Genomic DNA, 16,891 nt, shown 5'->3' with positions numbered 1-16,891 from the left:
TGAACAGGCTGTGCCCTCTTCGGGAGCTTGGAAAATGCGCCCGTGTTTGTACAGTGCTGTTGAAGAACAAGATGTACGTGGGGCGGAGCTGGCACAACAAGGCTCCATCAGGAGACGCCTGGGAGAAGAAGGCTTCTGGGGCACGGGTACCTGAACCCTTATCTTGGGGGAAGCTAGGGTGTGAACTTGAGCAGGGCACCTGAGCTGCAATAAAAGCAGTAAAACTACTCTGTTTACCACAGGGGAATAGCGTGTACCCAGGCTGTACCATGGGGTAGCTAATGTCAAAGAATCGTAGAAAATGAGGGTTGGGAGGGACCTCAGGAGGTCACGTCTAGTCCAACCCCCTGCTCCAAGCAGGACCAGCCCCAACTAGATCATCCCAGCCAAAGCTTTGTCTAGCTGCAGTTAAAAACCTCCAAGGATGGAGTCCACAGCCTCCCTGGGTAACCTGTCCCAGTGCTTTAGTACCCTCCTCATAAGAGGGTTGTTTTTTTTCCCCTAATATCCAACCTAAACTTCCCTTGCTGCAACTTGAGACCCTTGCTCATTCATAGTTTCATAGTTGTTAGGGGCTGTAAGGGACCTTAGAGATCATCAGGTCCAGCCCCTCTGCACCTGGGCAGGAAAGACTGATGGGATCAACTGATGGGTGTCGAGATGATTTTTGAAGACCGCCAAGGTAGATGACTGTACCTTTCTGTCATCTGCCTGTAAGTTCACACCCTAGCTTCCCTCACTATAACTTGTCTATGTAGCTTACCCCTGTGACTTGCTCCCGTCCCCTTTCTCTTAACTTTGGTGACAGCAGAATCGTATCCTCCCTGCAGATGTGGGGGGAGGTCGTGGGCCCAGCCCTCTCCCTGTTCCCTGTGGAGTCGCATCCGTGCCACAACTCTGCTTCCTGGTGCTTGTTTTTCAGCGGGGTTTTGAGCATGCGGGCTTAGTTAGCATGGACCGGCCTAGGTAACCAGTTGTCCTCTGACTTAATTCTGGATGCAGAGTGATGCTTTGCAACACTCAACACTGATAAGCTCAGCCAGTCAAGGCAGTACCGTAGAGAGCTATACAGGTCTGTGTGCCAGACCTAAAAGATTTAATAGATTTAATAGATTTTTAGGGTTGAAAGGGACCTATTAGATCACTGAGTTCAACCCCCTGCCCTGGGCAGGAAAGATTGCTGGGGTCAGATGACCCCAGCCAGGTGTGATGACCCCAGCCAGGTGTTACAGGTTCCAGCATCATTCATTTTCTGGGTTTATTCCCTTTTTTTTTAATTCCCAGCAGCAGCTGCAGCTGCTAGGTATATTTATTTAGCTTAAAGCCCCTTTCTTGCTCTTCTGTCCTCTCCTGCTGCTTCTCCTAAGAAAAGAAAGCCACTTTCTAGTGACACTGGAGGACAGATTCCTTTGGATAATGGAATAGCAAGCATGGGAATGGCAGAGAATGGGCTGAAGCATTAAGCCTTGAAGCTGGTATGTTTAGAAATCTGGGAATCTGTAAATGTTGATATTTGTTTTTGGGATGAGGGGCACTGTAAGACATCATGAACTCCAGCTGATATTGTTTCCTATCCTGTCTTCTAACAGTTGCTTAAAAATGTTTGTACTTAGGCCAAAGAGTCCTGGGAGATGGACACCAAAGAGAAACTCGAGCAAGCTGCCATTGTCAAAGAGAAAGGGACAGTGTATTTCAAGGTTTGTAAAACTGCAGCATAAATGAGTTGCCAAGAACTGAACCATGCCTGCAGGCACACCTTTTTTTTTTTAAATTGCTTATGGACTCTTCAGAGAAACAACTTAAAATATTCCTGGACAGGCATAAATGTTGCATCGTTTACGTGATCCCCAACAGTTTTAGCTTCAGGCAACAAAAATATTGCCCTGCTCTTGTTCCTTCTCTACAAGTAGCTACCAGGCTTTGGTACAAACTTGGCTTTCCCTGCTTGGACTGATCCAGAGGAGCATCTGGCAGTGGACTGTCCTTATCTGGTAGGCTGAACTAGGAATAAGGAGGTACTCCTGGGAAGAGGTCACTTCATTTAGCACCGCCTGTCTTTTGGGGCATTATATGGAGCCTTATGTCTACTAAAGTTCTTACATCTAACGCCTCCTTCACGCGGTGTCTATTTAATCTATGGATTTGTTTGCCAAAAGATCTGAAGGCCAAGAATTTAGCAAGATCGAAAATGGGATTAAACATTAATGTGGGCAGTGAAACATCCACAGTTATACATGCACTGGATAAAAATAGTAAGGATTATAAACCTTCCTGTTTCAGTGTACAAAACCAACACTGAAGGATATTGATAAAAAAACCCCCAAACCTTCCCCTGTAGGCCAGTTAAAGCAAATTGTCTGTTTTGAGGTTTCTTGCTCCTTCCTTTGACGTATCTGCTGGAGACCGTCAGAGAAGGGGCTCTGGGCTGGGCTGATATAGCAGTTCTGTAGTTCCACATAATTAACGGCTTTATTGAGAGAGGGGGGGAGAGAGACGTGCGGTATGTTTTTTAAGTTAAATTACTTCAATACCAGGGTAGTGGCTTCATTTCAAAATATATCTAACCTTACAGACTCTGATTACTTTGTTGAGGAGACAGTGGGTGGTGAAAAGAGGTTTTAGTCTGCAGACTTTATCCTGTATACTAGAAATAACTTGTTACAGATAAGGTGCGCTGGTGGTTTGATTGATATGCCGCCCTTCCCAACAAAGGGTCATTTTAAATGTGGTTTATTGGTTTGACAGAGTTTTAATGAAGTTAACAAAAGGATGGACACGCCAGGGCATTTCTTGCCTCACAGTTTCACATTTGAAGCTGTTTGTTTCTGAACCAATTTTGATGTCTAGTGGTCAGTCTCCTTCGACTGCCTTGTAATCTGTTCCTGCAGTCTTCCCTTCAGTGGTGATGCTGTTGAGCCATGGATAGTTGTTGCACCCTGGTTTTGCAGGTCCATCAGTGAAAGTGCATAATATGCATCTGATTCATATAGTGGCTATTCTGCCATGCTGGATTTGACTTGAAACCATCCTACTACCCTCCTTGCTTCAAGGGGAGTGTTGCCTTGGGACCCAGAAAAGAGACAGGTGGGATTTCAAAGGGAATCGTTGCCTCTCACTTTGTGTTGAGCTTAATTCCACCTGCAGACCCTGGGGTGTTTGGCTGCCAAGGTGTCTAGCACTCCTGGCACCGATGCAAGTAGGGAATAAAAAGAGCCTGACTCCCCCAACCCCACCACCAGACATGCTCAGCACTTGCAGCTCCAGTTAAGATCCACTGGCACTATGGGTGATTTGACACCTCTAAAATGACCTCCCTCATTTTTTATGGTAAACTCTGGAGGTTGTCCAATTGCAAACTGTTTTAAGACTGTTTCAGAAGCAAATTTGCTTTCATTTGACAAATAACATTCCTCTTGCCTGGTTTTCTTCGCTTCATCCCAGGATGGCAAGTACATGCAGGCGGTGATTCAGTATGGGAAGATCGTGTCCTGGTTAGAAATGGAGTATGGCTTATCAGAAAGGGAGTCTAAAGCTTCTGAATCCTTCTTGCTGGCAGCCTTCCTCAACCTGGCCATGTGCTATCTGAAGCTGCGGGAGTATACCAAAGCTGTTGAGTGCTGTGATAAGGTAAAGTACATCTGTACATCTGAACACATGGGCTGGAATAGGCTTATCTTCTCTTTCCCCTCCCTTGCATCAAGTTTCTGTACATACCAGAGGCAGTTTCACAACCTTATTGCAAGTTTAGTCTCCCCTCTGAATTTCCTGTGCTTGGTGGTTTGAGAACTGAATCTAAACTCTCTTTGAATGTGTTTATCTTTTGCAGAGTAGTAACACACTGCATAGCTTTTCAGAGAATAGTGGGATGGTCCTGGATATTTTATATTTCAAACAAAATTAAAAGCAGCATCCGACAAGAATTTGTTCAATTAAAATGTGAACTCAAGAATCCTTTTGGCTTCCTACGTGTTCAGAAGCTGATTCTTCAGCCATGGTGTTTTATTAAAAACCTCTCCCGAAATAATAACTGTGCCATGTCTGCTTGGTATTTATAATATACAAAATGGTGTATCTAGGTTAAAGAGATTATTCAGGAAGATAAAGAAAACCCACGTAGACATCCTCTGCACCTACAATATTAGTAATATTTTAAGTTAGCTAGTATACTTCAAAATCACAGCACCGTGATGAAATATATTCATTCTAGCAGGTGCTCTGTCCTTGATGTGATATTCTGTTGCTAATCATTTGGCAGCAAAAGCTGAGAGGAGCAGGAAATATTTACGGTATTCTGCTCTTCAATACTGTGTGCACAGCAGTCGGGCTCTTTGGATCAAAACACCCAGAATTTGGAAGAGCACTGTGCAAGTTTGCTCCCCGTCAGTGTCTATACATGTACAGTTAGTTGTACTACCAGATTGACAGGTGCCTGTATTTACAAGTAGTAGCTAACTGTGCAGTAGACTAATTTACTGCATAGTAAATGGTATGCACTTGTTAACAGCAAAAGCTGAGAGTAGCAGGAAATATTTACGGTATTCTGCTCTTCAATACAGTGTGCACAGCAAACAGCCTCTTTAGATCAAAACACCCAGAATTTGGAAGAGCACTGTGTAGATCCAGACAAATTTTCCTTGCTAAGTGTGGCACTTCGTGGTTCCAGTGGTGAAAATGAAACACTGTCAAAACATGCAAAATGCTAGCAGAGTTTTTGTGCGACTTTGCCTGGCTGTGTCGTATTGTATGCCCTTCTGCACTGCAGAATGCATAGATTGTATAACCTACTTTTGTCATGGTGCCTGCACAGTAGAAGCTTTTTATCTCCGTGTTTGTTCTCTCTCCTTTTGTAAAGATTTTATAGGGTCCAGGGTTGTTAACGGTTGCAGAATTTAAAGTCTCTTCAACATGTTCAGAATTCAGCTCTTAAGATGTGCCTAGCTGAAATTTGGAGCCAGAGGTAGTACTCTGTCGGCATGTTTACATGTGCTTTGAATGCTTACTGCACAGTAAAATACGGCGCAATAAGCCTTCCCTGGGAGCACATCTACACGGGCTCCCTGTTGGGAGCAGATCTTCTCCCAGTGGGAGCAGCATGGTCCAGGGCTGCTCCTACCTTGTTCTGCTCCCTGATGTGAGGTCCTGATGTGCATGGGGCTGGGAGACAGCTGCTTCTGCAGAGCTCTCCCAGCCCCGTGCATATAAGGACAAGCCCCATTCCCAGCGGGGCTTCCCCATGAAGCTGGGGGCTGGCTGGGAACTGTCCCGTTTTAGGGCAGCTCCGTGCATGCCTGTAGCTGGGCAGGGAAATCCCCGAGCAGCCCAGGGTTGGCCGGGAGCTGCCCCAAAAGCAGGACAGCTGCCAGCCAGCCCCTGGCTGGGCGGGGAAGCAGAAAGCTAACCCGTCCTGGCTTTGCTGAGCTCCTGGGAGGAGCTAGGAGCTGAGCAGTGCCAGGACTGGGGGGGTGGCAGAGAGCTACCCCGTCCTGGCACTGTTCGGGTCTTGGCTCCAGGGGGGAGCCAAGAGCTGAGCAGCACCAGGACCAAGGGAGTTCCCCATTCCCTGTGGCCCCCTGATGTTGGAGCAAATTTGCTCCCAGTCAGTGTCTATACATGTGCTACTGCACGGTATCTACCGTGCAGTTAGTTTTACTACCTGTATTTACTGTCTACTGTGCAGTAGACTAATTTACTGTGTAGTAAATTGTATGCACTTGTAGATTATGACACTTTACTGCGCAGTAGATTAGTCTGCTGTGCAGTAAAGAGTCTCGTGTAGACACACTCTGTATATACAAAGCTATATACTGCATATATACAGGCTCTGACTTCCAGAGTCAGATCCTGCAGCTAGATCCATGTGGCTAGACTTCCCCACCTTCCCGTCCCACCAAATCCCCCACAAAGACTTCAGGGAGTGTCAGCACAAGTGCAAGAGTTTGCCTGCTCTGTTTCAACCTGGATCTGGCTATAGGTACTGGCCTCTGTCTGTCGGCAACGTTCTTCGCCTCTTATTGCAGTGTCTGCGGATGTATAAGCAAATCGGGTATGTAGGCAGCACCGAAGGCATAAATGTAACAGAAAAAATCAGGTTGAAGATGATGTAACCCAGAAGCCAGAATGTGGAAAGCTTATTTTGTGTTTCTGCAAGTTAAAAAACTGTTAGGCTTTAGTATCAAGAGCCTTTCAGGCTTGATCTATGGTATAAGCTAGTCTTTGTAACTGGAACAATAAAACAAAGAAGTTTAAAGCTTTGCATATCTTGTATGTAATAATTTCCAGACATACAGACAAAAGTCTTGCTATAATTAGACAATTCTACCAGGAATACGTAAATCCAAGTCAACAAGAGGTAACTTTTAAAAAGCAAGCTTAGTGCACCTACCTCAAGAAGACTGTGAGAAAGCAGGGAGACAGACATGCCGCTAAGGATGCAACTCTTTGGCTACCTGGGTTCTGTTAACGTTACACGCTCCTGGGTTTGGAGGCTAAGTACTTGACTAAGTTTTGCATTTGTGGGCTTGTCTCTGCCTATTACTTTCAGTGGTTTGTGTGTGTGCACACATAAATATTTCAGCATCTAAAGTACATTATATGACTTGCCAACCAGGCTTAGAGGCCAGTAACATTTTGTAGGGCAAGCTAAGAACACTCTAGAGATTTCAAGCCTCTCCTTTTGTCCCAGTTTCATCATACTTGACGGGGCTTTAAAACTCACAGCTCTTCTGAAGGAGAGATATTAACAGAGCCTTTAGCATTGTACAGGACCAGCACAAGGAGCTGCTAATTGGCTGTATGACCTCAGTGTTATGGGGCTCTTTTTCAGAAAAGTCCAGTTTTGTGCGGGGGAGAGTCAGGCTTTGGGTTATGGTGGAAATATTTGTCCCTTTATTATGATCTTAATTACATGAGGTATAAAAGGGAATTGACTCTAATGAGGTCAAGTGGAGTGAAACAGTGAGAGCAAAGCTGATTGCTCCATCTTCCCAAAGAATAGCATGGAGCTGAGCTTTTGTTGTTTCAGAGCCGAACAGACTGGTATTGTAATTCTTTTGTGTGGCCTTCCAATGGCATACCATTGTCTGCAAAACCATTGCACACTGCCACGGAGATCTGGTATAAATGGTGGCTGGGGCACATTTATGTAAGTCATTCCCTACAGCACAGTCCTTACCTGTATGAACAGGAATACCTCGGGCTGCTGACTGAGGGATGCTCTCAAAGCTTTGCTAATGTGGGAACCTGTGTTTGCAGGCATTAGGACTGGATCAGGACAACGAGAAGGGTTTGTACAGGAGAGGTGAAGCCAGACTACTAATGAACGAATTTGAACTGGCAAAATGCGACTTTCAAAGAGTACTGGAAGTGAACCCGCAAAACAAGGCTGCCAAGTCGCAGATCACGGTCTGTCAAAAGAAGACAAAGGAACACAATGAGCGTGACCGAAGAATATATGCCAACATGTTCAAGAAGTTTGCAGAGAGAGATGCAAAGGTTGGTATTACGTTGGCACTTGGAGCACATCCATTGTGACCTTCTAGCAGACTCCAGTTGAAGGGTTCTCAGTAGTCTTGAGTATGGTGAAAGGCTTCAGACTTAATAGCCCTGCAGACTGAGTGTCTCTACCTAGACAAGAAGTTGTTCATGAAGGCATAGTTGACTAATGAAAGCACAGCTTTTTCCTGGAGGGACAAACTCTGTAGAAGCCTGGTATTTTTCATGGCTCATTCATTGTTGGATTTCTTTGCTTTAAGACTACTACCACAAAGATTTAGTTGTTAAGACTATTTGCAGTGTGGACCCATGACAGCTGGGAATGAGTTTGGAACAAGGATTGAATTTTTATACTTTCTAGCTAAAAGCTGTTTGTAGCCCGCTTCTGTCGCTGCTGACCCAGGGTGGGTCTGTGATGGCATTCAGTCCCCTGGGTGGGCTTGAGATGTTTGATGGAAATTCATAGTAGGAACCTCCTTGATGGTCAGCACATGCCTTGCAACAGAAGATACCATTCCCTTTTAACAGTAGTAGAGATGTTACATTCTTCAAACAACAGGCTATGAATTCACCTAAGCAAGCATCTAGTGCAGACAGTACTCAAGCAAGAGAGAATACAGAAGCCAAGAAACCAGGTTGTGCATCTCCTTTATAGTATAGCGACACAGCTAGCACCTGGAAATAAATCTGTTCTTAAATATGTTGCAACATCCAGCAGAGCTAAGGATCAAAGACTAGTTGAGCCTATTGTTTGAGATGCAAAGATGAAGTTGCTTTAGCCAGCTGAGCTGCTCATGGAGGAATAGGGTTCTTCTGCTTCTTTAGGATTGGGTTGAGGTATGTGAGTACGGGCAACAGCTCCAAGGGGTTTTTAACCGTCTGTGCCCCCACACAGCCATTTCAATAACACTTTTTTTGTGATGGTACCAAATGTCCATCAGGGAGAGCGTAGAGTCCAGGTTCTACCTTTTCATGAAATAGTGGAGGAGGTGCTAACAGAGCCCTCTTATTCACCTAGGCTTCCTTAGCCAAGAGGAATGGAGCGAGTGTAATCTTCACTAATGCTCAGAGCCAAGAAAGCAGAAGTTTGCAGTGTGAGTGGGCTTTATGACTGCCCTGAGCATTGCAGCCAACTACTACTACATCTTACAGGAAAAACTTACTCTAGGAGAGAGGATTTTTATGTTGAATTTGCAGTATTTGTTAATACTGAGGCTCAGGGAACCCTCGGATTCACTGTGACTTGATTTTTCTGCTTGTATCTCAACTAACTGACTGTGGTTTATTTGCTGTCGTACAGGAGGAAGCTAGCAGAAATCCAGGAGAGAAAGACGTGGAGAAAGCAACTTCTGAAAAGAGGCTAAAAACTCCAGTGACTGAAGGCAAAGAGGCTGAAGGGCATGTATGATGGGAAAAGAAGGTGGGAAGGAGACCCTCCTGAACTCAGCCTGCACCGAAACAGGTTTCTGCAGAACTCAGGACTCGCCAATGTTTTATTGTAAAGCTTGTTACAGTTTGTGTGATCGTGGAAGCAAAATGCCTCGCAAAGTCCAACAAAACCAGCCCTGCTGCTGTGAGCATGCTCAGCAGTGGAGCACAAGAAGAGGGACAGTGTGGGACCACTCTGAGTGGAACAAATAGCTTTTAAAAAGGAAAAAAAAAATCAGACTCTTGGCTCTAGGAAAGTTTCCTGAGATGGCTCGATCCAGCTCATTTCAGTTCACATCAACTTGCCACACGATGTCCAGGGTCCTCTTAAATGAGTTAGAATGTAGGAGCTGTCGGTTGTACAATTCAGTATTGCATTTGGTTGTACTGTAGTAGGACCACGCAGGCCTAGTTTAAAAAAAAAAATTTGACTAAAGTGCTACCGGCTCAAGGTATAGCACTGTACTAGAACAAAGTGCAAAGCAGTGTGCCATGGTTTCAGTGAACAGCAGTGTTATGGACTCTAAAGCCAGAAGCAGAGAGGTGATTTCTCACATAACTTCTTCCTTCTCTTTCACTCCAGTGCAAACTTTAAATGGTTTTCTGTAGCACAGCCTAGCTTCTCTGGGAGCTGAACAGTCTAGATCGTGTAATAAGTGAATGCTTACTGGTAATGTTCTGCAAGACTGGGCTTTTTTTGGGTTGGTTTTACCTCTTGAAGGCTTCTTGGATCTGCTTCCAGAGGTGTTTATAATGTTAAGATGGTTGTTGGAATTAAAAAGTACTGCATTTCATTGCGACTTTCCCATTTCCTTTTAGGAAATTGTTAAAATGTTGGGTTTTTTTAATACTGCTGCTGCTGTTACGTTTTGCATCACTTCTGTTATATCTCCTCTCTCTCTCTCTCTCTCTCTCTCTCTCTCTCTCTGTCTCTCTCAGGAAATTATAATTTGGCTTTAAAAGGGTGTTTCATTTCGGGGAGGCTCTTTCCATTTTAAAAAGTTGTACCGCGTTTTTGTTTTTGTTCAGTGCAAAGGACTGTTTTCAGAAGCTGCTCTTTCCAGGCACTTATCATTTCAGCCCACAGCCCACAACCTGTTTAATTTAAAAAATGGAGTTGAACAGCTTATTAGGGGGTCTATGCAAAAAAAAAAAAAGAGAAGAAAAGAAAAGAAAAGAAAAGAAAGCAGATGAACTATTGTGGTTAGGCCTCTTACTGCACATATATAGTACCATGATTCGTAGCTTGCCAATTTATGTATCTTCTATCCAGCACCCACTCAGGCCACTACGGTGGGAGCTGTGTTTCTGTATTAACCTACAAAGCACAGAAATACATTGGGAATGATCGGGAATACAGTCTCAGCATACAGCATTTTGAGTGAAGCCTACTACATCATTGCTTCAACCCTAAAGGGACATTGTCATGACCTTTTTAAAAACAGCTTTTAAATTCTTTTTACTCCTCCATGGTTTGTAATACCCCTTTTGAAGCTTGAAAATAAATCTTTTTCTATCAGCTTTGCTTCCCAATTAACAAAGACAGTATTTTATTTTGCTCTTTCCACCTTAATCCTGCAAAAACCAAACTGGCCTGCTCTCTCTGCTTCTTTCTTTTGACCTGACGAGGTGGCGTTTCGAACGTGTGCGGCTGATGGTGGAACAACCTGAAAATACATTTAATGCTGGTGACTGGTGCACTCATTAAGAAATTGGTTGGTGCAGAAAAGCACAGGGTTGATGCTCTTATTGCACATCTTGCAAAAATCTCATTCACTTTTATTAGCAAGAGTGTTCCTGTGGGCAGAACATTTGTTTTACCAGAGTATTATGGAGACTTGGGAATATTTTGTTGTATTTTGGTGTGATCAGACCAAAATACAGGGCAGTTTTCAAAAAACACATACTTTCTGGTAATGGATTGAAATGGCTAAATGTATTTAGAATTTAAAACACAATTGTACAGAGTTGAAAGTGGACTCAGTTTTTATCCTGAACTAACAATGCTCCCTAATGATATGCTAGAAGATCCATCCCAACTAAGTAAACTGCCTGAAGCCACAAAGTAGCACACTTATATAATGTGAAGACCTTAACCTCAAGCTGTATAAACCACAAAAGGTTTAAATCTGTCCTCATTTCACTTAAGCCTTGAAGGGATATCTAAACAGGGAATAATGTTTTCTCTCTCGCAGTCATGGCCTGAAACTGCAAGAGCTCTGCACAGGAATAGGTTCAAGGTAGCTTTTGAGGTGAACATTATAAATCTTGTATGTGTTAGTCAGACTCATTGGACTTTGTATCATCATATTTTCATTTTGATCATCTTAGTTTGCCTGCATTTGTTAACTAGTGAGGTTTGATTCCAGGGATAAGCATATGTAGTTTTACTTGGAAAGCCGCCTTTGGCACTGAGCAAGGGTGTTTAATAGGTTCAAAAACACCAACTCTGTCCAATGAGCATGTGTTTGAGAGGAGGATGAGAGTTGTGCACAAGCTCCTTAATGCTCATGCAAAAGGCCGGGCTGGGAGTCTTGAGCTTTGGGTGTACGGGGAAAACAGTTTCTTGCAGACAGCTGTTGGCTTCAGGGAGGGAGGGATAAACCGGGTTCAGCATCATTTCAGAAATCAGCCTGAAATGTTGCTGAACATTAGTCCTTGTCCACACTTGCAGCTAAACTGAGTCCGGCTGCAGCTGTTGTCAGCTACAGGTAAGTGTCTGGTGTAGACTGAAATGTCTCTATCTAGAGCAGATGCAGCAAGGGTAGCTGATACCTTCAGCAAGGGTGTGCCCAGCAGCTCCCTCCAGATGTGTAGAAGGCCCATTCTCCCCCAAATCTTGGATGAGACCAGTGGTGACTTGTGGTGCAGGTGCTAAAAACTGGAATAAAACTCACTTTGCACAGTCCCAAGGGTTAGGTTGCACCTGGTAGTTGGGAGTCCTTGAGGTGCTCTGATTTACCATCCCTTTCTCTCCGCCTCATGTGCATTTTGCTGTATATCCTAGAATAGGAAACTGCTCCTCTTCCATGGCCTGCTATCCCTGCACTGGTCTGCTTGTTACCTTCATGTGGTTTACTGAGGGATGAGAAACAGGACACTTCCTCAAAGCCGGCCCACTGCCACGCTCGGCACAGAAGGCTACAGAGTGATCTTGCCTAACTTCAGCTACGGCTACCATGGACGACTATCTGAGAGACACAGACTAGGCTAAGATAGAGAAGACCTAGATTGTAACCCGCTCCATGCCACTCCAGGCTAGCAGACAATGCCTTGAAAGCAGGGGTTCTTCAGAAGTTCTGCAGCTTGAGGTTGCTTCTCAGTGCACCCGCCTGAAGCCATCCCTCCCCTCCTGAATACGCAGCTGGTCAAATGTATTATGCTAGAGAAGAAGGTAATCAGAGTTGTTCTTTAGTAGGATCCCCTCTTGCTTCTGATGCCCTGGCATCTAGCAGCAGGCTCGTTACCAGATAGCTGTGACACATGCACGTGCATTATCCAGGAAATGGTGCTTCCAACTTGGCCTCCTCACCAGGTGGGACTGCTTTGGTGCCCTCACATGTTGCCTTTTTGCTTCCTGAATGCCACTGGAAATGTTCAAGGGCAGGAGTTGAAGTTCTGAATCCTATCCCCCACCGTTACCGAGGCCACCTTCCCAGTCAATCCTCAGGTTTGAGTGTAGCTGAAACGGTGAGTACTAGATGGGAGAAGCAACGCTTTGAGAGGGATTTTCTTCCGGAGATGCCCTTGGTGGAGAAAGCAAACGCTGTTCTCTGATTGCATCTACGATGGGTGTAGGAGCTCCCGCCACATGACCGCCCCACCAGCACAGGGAGACTTGTGAAGTGCTACCAAACAATCCTGTTACAGGCTGATTCATCCCAATTTCCCAACTGCTGACGTTAAAGGCAGCAGGGAACAGGATGGGATGAATTTTTCCTACCCCACCTGTAAATGCTGCACGAGTCCAGACATCATTGTCTTGAAAGGAGAGAACAAACACTGCCGATTCATTTAACGTTCCTTCTCTCTCCAGTCGAACGCTCCCTGCAGTGACGGTTATTTTCCAAACCCATCTGTTTTTTTACCTGCTCCAGACTTTCCCAGCAGGCAAATTGTCACCTGGGGCCTCCGTGGTGCCAGAGGCTGCGTATTTGGGGGAAAAAATGCAAACACCCAGCCATAAGTGATGGTCCAGCTTCCTTGTTTTGAAAACTGAAGTAGCTTTGAGTGAAACAGTAAGTACATCTGGATCTCTGCAACAGTGGAAGCATTTGTCTGCCATGTGATTACCAGGATGCAGATACTCTTGATTCAGATCCTGGGAGTCTGGTCAAAAGCATATCTGTTCCTCTGTTTACACCATGATATGGATGTAAACCAACACAAAGCCAAGTACATTCCTCCCCCCTCCCCCTCCCCACCCCCAAGTCTTTATTTTGTAAAGCCAAAATTACAGGATTTGGAGCAAGCATGGCTTTTCTTAATTAGCTATCAAAATAAAGTGCCAGGCAAACGCTGCTAACTAGTCCTGTTGTTCTCCAGCCCTGGCTGAGTACAGGAAATGTTTTCGGTGATGACGTACGCTGGCCTATTGTGCAGACACAGAGGCTCATCGAATCTCAGCCATGGTGAAAGGTATTCTGCGAAGGAGCTCTGCCTTGTGTCCTGACCCTCGGGGGGAGGACAAGGCTGCCGATGAGCCCATCTGCCTTGCTGCTGTTGCATGTCTCGTGGCAGGGAGGGGACATGGTTTGTGGGAACACTGTCTTCAGGGCTTTCCTCATCCCTGGCAGGGCTCTCAGCCGTGCCTGTTGCGGTTGCCTTCAAAGGTCCCGTCCAGCTCAGGAGAGCTGTTAGGCTATTGGGTGTGTCAGGACTTGAAACCGTTTTTGGCAGCTTTTCATCTCTTTGTTGCAGTCAGTGTCCTCCCCGCAGTCCACAGCTCCTCTGCCAGATCCCAGTCTCTCCAGCTCATCTGCAGCTCTCCCACGTGGGGTGAGGCTGCTCGGCTTTTTGTCACCCTCGCTTCAGCCTCTGCTTCTGCTTCTCTTGCTTGCCCTGCTGCACCACCATTGGCAACGACTGAGTGGCTGCTGATCCTTGGGTCTCTCGTGAGCGGTCTGGGATCCAAAGAGTTATACATTGCATAAACAACACGAGTAAAAACACCATGCAGGGGGTTAGCCCGGCCCTTAGAAGCATGCCCTCTACCCTTAGGTTTGTGTTTGATTGTGTGTCACCTGGCTCGCGTCACCGGACCCCAGTTGGCTTTCCTGCCTGCACCCGATGATCTTTGGAGGTCCCTTCCGGCCTTACAATCTATGAAGCAGTCCTGCATCTGCATACGTTGGTGCACATAGCATTGTTGCTGTCTCTTCAGCGAGGCTGAGGTGGTGCATATTACCTCTGTCCTGTAAAATCACAGTTCCTCCTGCTTGTATGGATAGTCTGCTTGGTACAGGACTAGTAGAGGAGCCCAGGATCACTGCTGCCTGGCACATGATCCGCAGGCACTACAAAGGTGCTCTCAGGTGAGCAAAGGAGGAAGATGGGCCACACCTGAAAAACCAGACATCTGCCCATCAGGAGGAAATCTCTAAAGCAGTCCCTTGCTGTGCAGTGGGGGTTTATGCCGTCAGTGCCTCTGCAGGTGAATTGTGGCTCTGTCATGAATGTCACTATGGAGGTGGAGGGGTTGCTAAGGAACGAGCCCGTGGATGACAACTGAATGGGGCTAGGAAGTGATCTTGAAACAAAGGATTCTCCTGTGAACCAGGGGAGGACCGAGCCCTGGCTTGCAGAGGACTGGATGCAATAAGCAGAAAGCATCTGAGGGCAGACATTTCTGCCCATCCCTCAGTAATCAGCACAGGCCCTGGGATACCTGCCTTTATTGTACCATTACTACAGCTCGCACTAATGCAAACTGCATTCATGCTTGCAATATATGACCCAGGCTGCTGCTTTAAAAGCAAGATCAAATATTTCTTTCTCCTGTCTTTCCCTCCTTCACAAGAATCAAGGCTGCATGCTGTTCAGAGGAGTATGTCTCGGTCTGTCCAGAGCTCCTGGGTGCCACCTTAGCACCCAGGCCCGTGAAGGTGGTGTTTTCTCCATACTCAAGCAGCTAGGATCTGGTACACCGTTTTGTAAGCTTCTGTGAACTGTAACATTGAAGACTGCAGTCCTGTCAGTTGTCACGAGCTCAGTTGCTTAGTCTGTACTCAAATGGCTCAATGCTTTGGGAAGTACTACTGATTATTCCTCAATCAGTACTCTTAGGGATGCCCTACTGAGAGATGCTACCTTTGCAATGGTAGTGTCTTGGCTTAAATGACTGTTGCCAATTAGACTCCCTTTTGCAAGAGTAGAAAGTGCGAGTGCCGCTGTCCCAGCAAAACCCCCTGCACATAATGACAATGTGTCTCTATAGAACTGCAATGGGGGTGCTCCCTTCATAGCTCGCATGGCTGCAGTGGCTTGCTGGGCCTGTCAAGAGGCAGCTGCTTTACATTAAAGGGGCCGGATGGCTGAAGTGCCATCTGTCTTTGAAGCAGAGCCCAGAACAGCACCACAGCTATTCAACCATGTGTGGCAAAACCATGCAACTGTGCAGGAGAGGAAGTGTGCTGACGTTAAGCTGTAGAGGAAAACTCAGGGGCCATCATATCAATGCAGAAATGGCATTCAAAGAGACCCTGCAATCATATACTGTTTTGCATGGAAAATACTGCATGGTCTTGAATGATTACAGGTGTGTCGTGGATCCTGCCTGATCTTGAATGATTACAGGTGTGTCGGGGGCCTGTGGATAAGTCTTATAACTTAAGATAAGTTTTATAGCTTGTTCAAAAGATGTGACCTCTGGCATATACCCCAAGCATATTGCTTCAGTACAGACTGGAAGGAGAGGGCACTACTAGCACTATCTGCATGGTAACTTCCACCAAAGTATTGACGGCAACTGAGCTCATCCCAGGTTAGTTTAGATCTGGCAGACTCCTAAAATAGTTGGATGACTGACCGCCTCCCAGCATTTGCTTGTCGACATCAAATTGGCTGGATTGGAGAAGGTGAAATAAGCAGTCTTGTTGGGGGGGGTTTCTCATATAAAGCACAAGACATGCTTCACCTGAATAGAGCCTTCCCTCTGCATGTTTCTAGGCCCTTCACAGAACAGTAAGTAAGCCTTGTAGGAATAGCAGGCAGATTTATTTGCCCCCCCTCTTCTCTATCGACAGGGCCAGGGAAATGGAGAGAGGCTGAGGGAATTGCCTGGGTTCATATGCATGCAATGAATTGGCAAAGAGCTGGGATGAACACATCAAGCCCCTGTTTCCAAGTCCCAGGCTCTAGCTATTTAGGTGAGCTTCCTACTCTTGGATTATCATTGATGATGGATGTATTTGACTCTGGCATGTGAACTATAGGTTTGTGGGGAGGGGGTTGTCTATCCATGTAAGATTAAGTTCTCTTAATAGAATTTATTGCTAAATTATACCAACACTCCTTGTATCAGTTGGCCTCCTTGTGTCAGCTTCTGTTGCAAACAGCCTCTCGGAGGTCCATATTTAATTGTTATAAAGATGTGATCAGAAGTGAAGCTGAGCCCACAAGAAACTGTAAACGTAGGGCTAGTTTTCTCATATTTAGCAACGTTTGCTGCTGTTTGCTCTCCTGCAACTCAAGCATGATTCTCAGTTTAACTGTTCATCCTACAAGGGCTATATGGGGAGCTAAGATCTGTTGGCTGTTCTATGAGTAACTTCTACTGGAGTGAACTAATGCAACGGAAAAGGACTGAAGTAGGGTGAAAGAGGTGTGCATTTTACACGTGGTCAAAGTGCAGCTGCCTTTGGGGTGGAACCTGTGATCTAACACGGGAACCCCTCAAATGCAAATTGGAGTTTCAAATGAACGTTGAAGACTAGAGGTGGATTGTAGGTACCCGTGACTGCAGGTGAGGTCT

At 45.6% G+C, this 16,891-nt stretch overlaps 2 protein-coding genes across 9 annotated transcripts in view; both read left to right on the top strand.

The window, feature by feature from the left end:
• FKBP5 (FK506 binding protein 5) overlaps nt 1–10,076 on the top strand; it is a 28,053-nt gene extending 17,977 nt beyond the window's left edge. For 3 of the 5 annotated variants that reach the window (XM_025206018.1, XM_025206019.1, XM_014520657.2), the window contains 4 exons: nt 1,614–1,697; nt 3,442–3,627; nt 7,252–7,491; nt 8,792–9,713. In XM_025206018.1, coding sequence (XP_025061803.1) covers nt 1,614–1,697; nt 3,442–3,627; nt 7,252–7,491; nt 8,792–8,899 — 618 coding nt within the window. In that variant the 3' untranslated portion in view covers nt 8,900–9,713. Of the gene's footprint in view, nt 1–1,613; nt 1,698–3,441; nt 3,628–7,251; nt 7,492–8,791; nt 9,714–9,858 lie in introns of those variants that run through there. The other 2 variants (XR_003094429.1, XM_025206020.1) reach the window with 2 other exon arrangements.
• Nucleotides 10,077–10,582: 506 nt separating this feature from the next.
• Nucleotides 10,583–16,891, top strand: part of TULP1 (tubby like protein 1) — a 40,835-nt gene continuing 34,526 nt past the window's right edge. Inside the window, exons 1-2 of one of the 4 annotated variants that reach the window (XM_025206017.1) lie at nt 10,583–15,995; nt 16,164–16,286. The gene's annotated coding sequence lies outside the window, so the exon portion shown is untranslated. Of the gene's footprint in view, nt 16,287–16,891 lie in introns of all 4 variants that reach the window. The other 3 variants (XM_006025242.3, XM_006025244.3, XM_006025240.3) reach the window with 3 other exon arrangements.

Source organism: Alligator sinensis, unplaced genomic scaffold (assembly GCF_000455745.1).
Source record: "Alligator sinensis unplaced genomic scaffold, ASM45574v1 scaffold872_3, whole genome shotgun sequence".
Taxonomy (NCBI): domain Eukaryota; kingdom Metazoa; phylum Chordata; order Crocodylia; family Alligatoridae; genus Alligator; species Alligator sinensis.
This window is presented reverse-complemented; position numbering and strand designations above follow the sequence as displayed.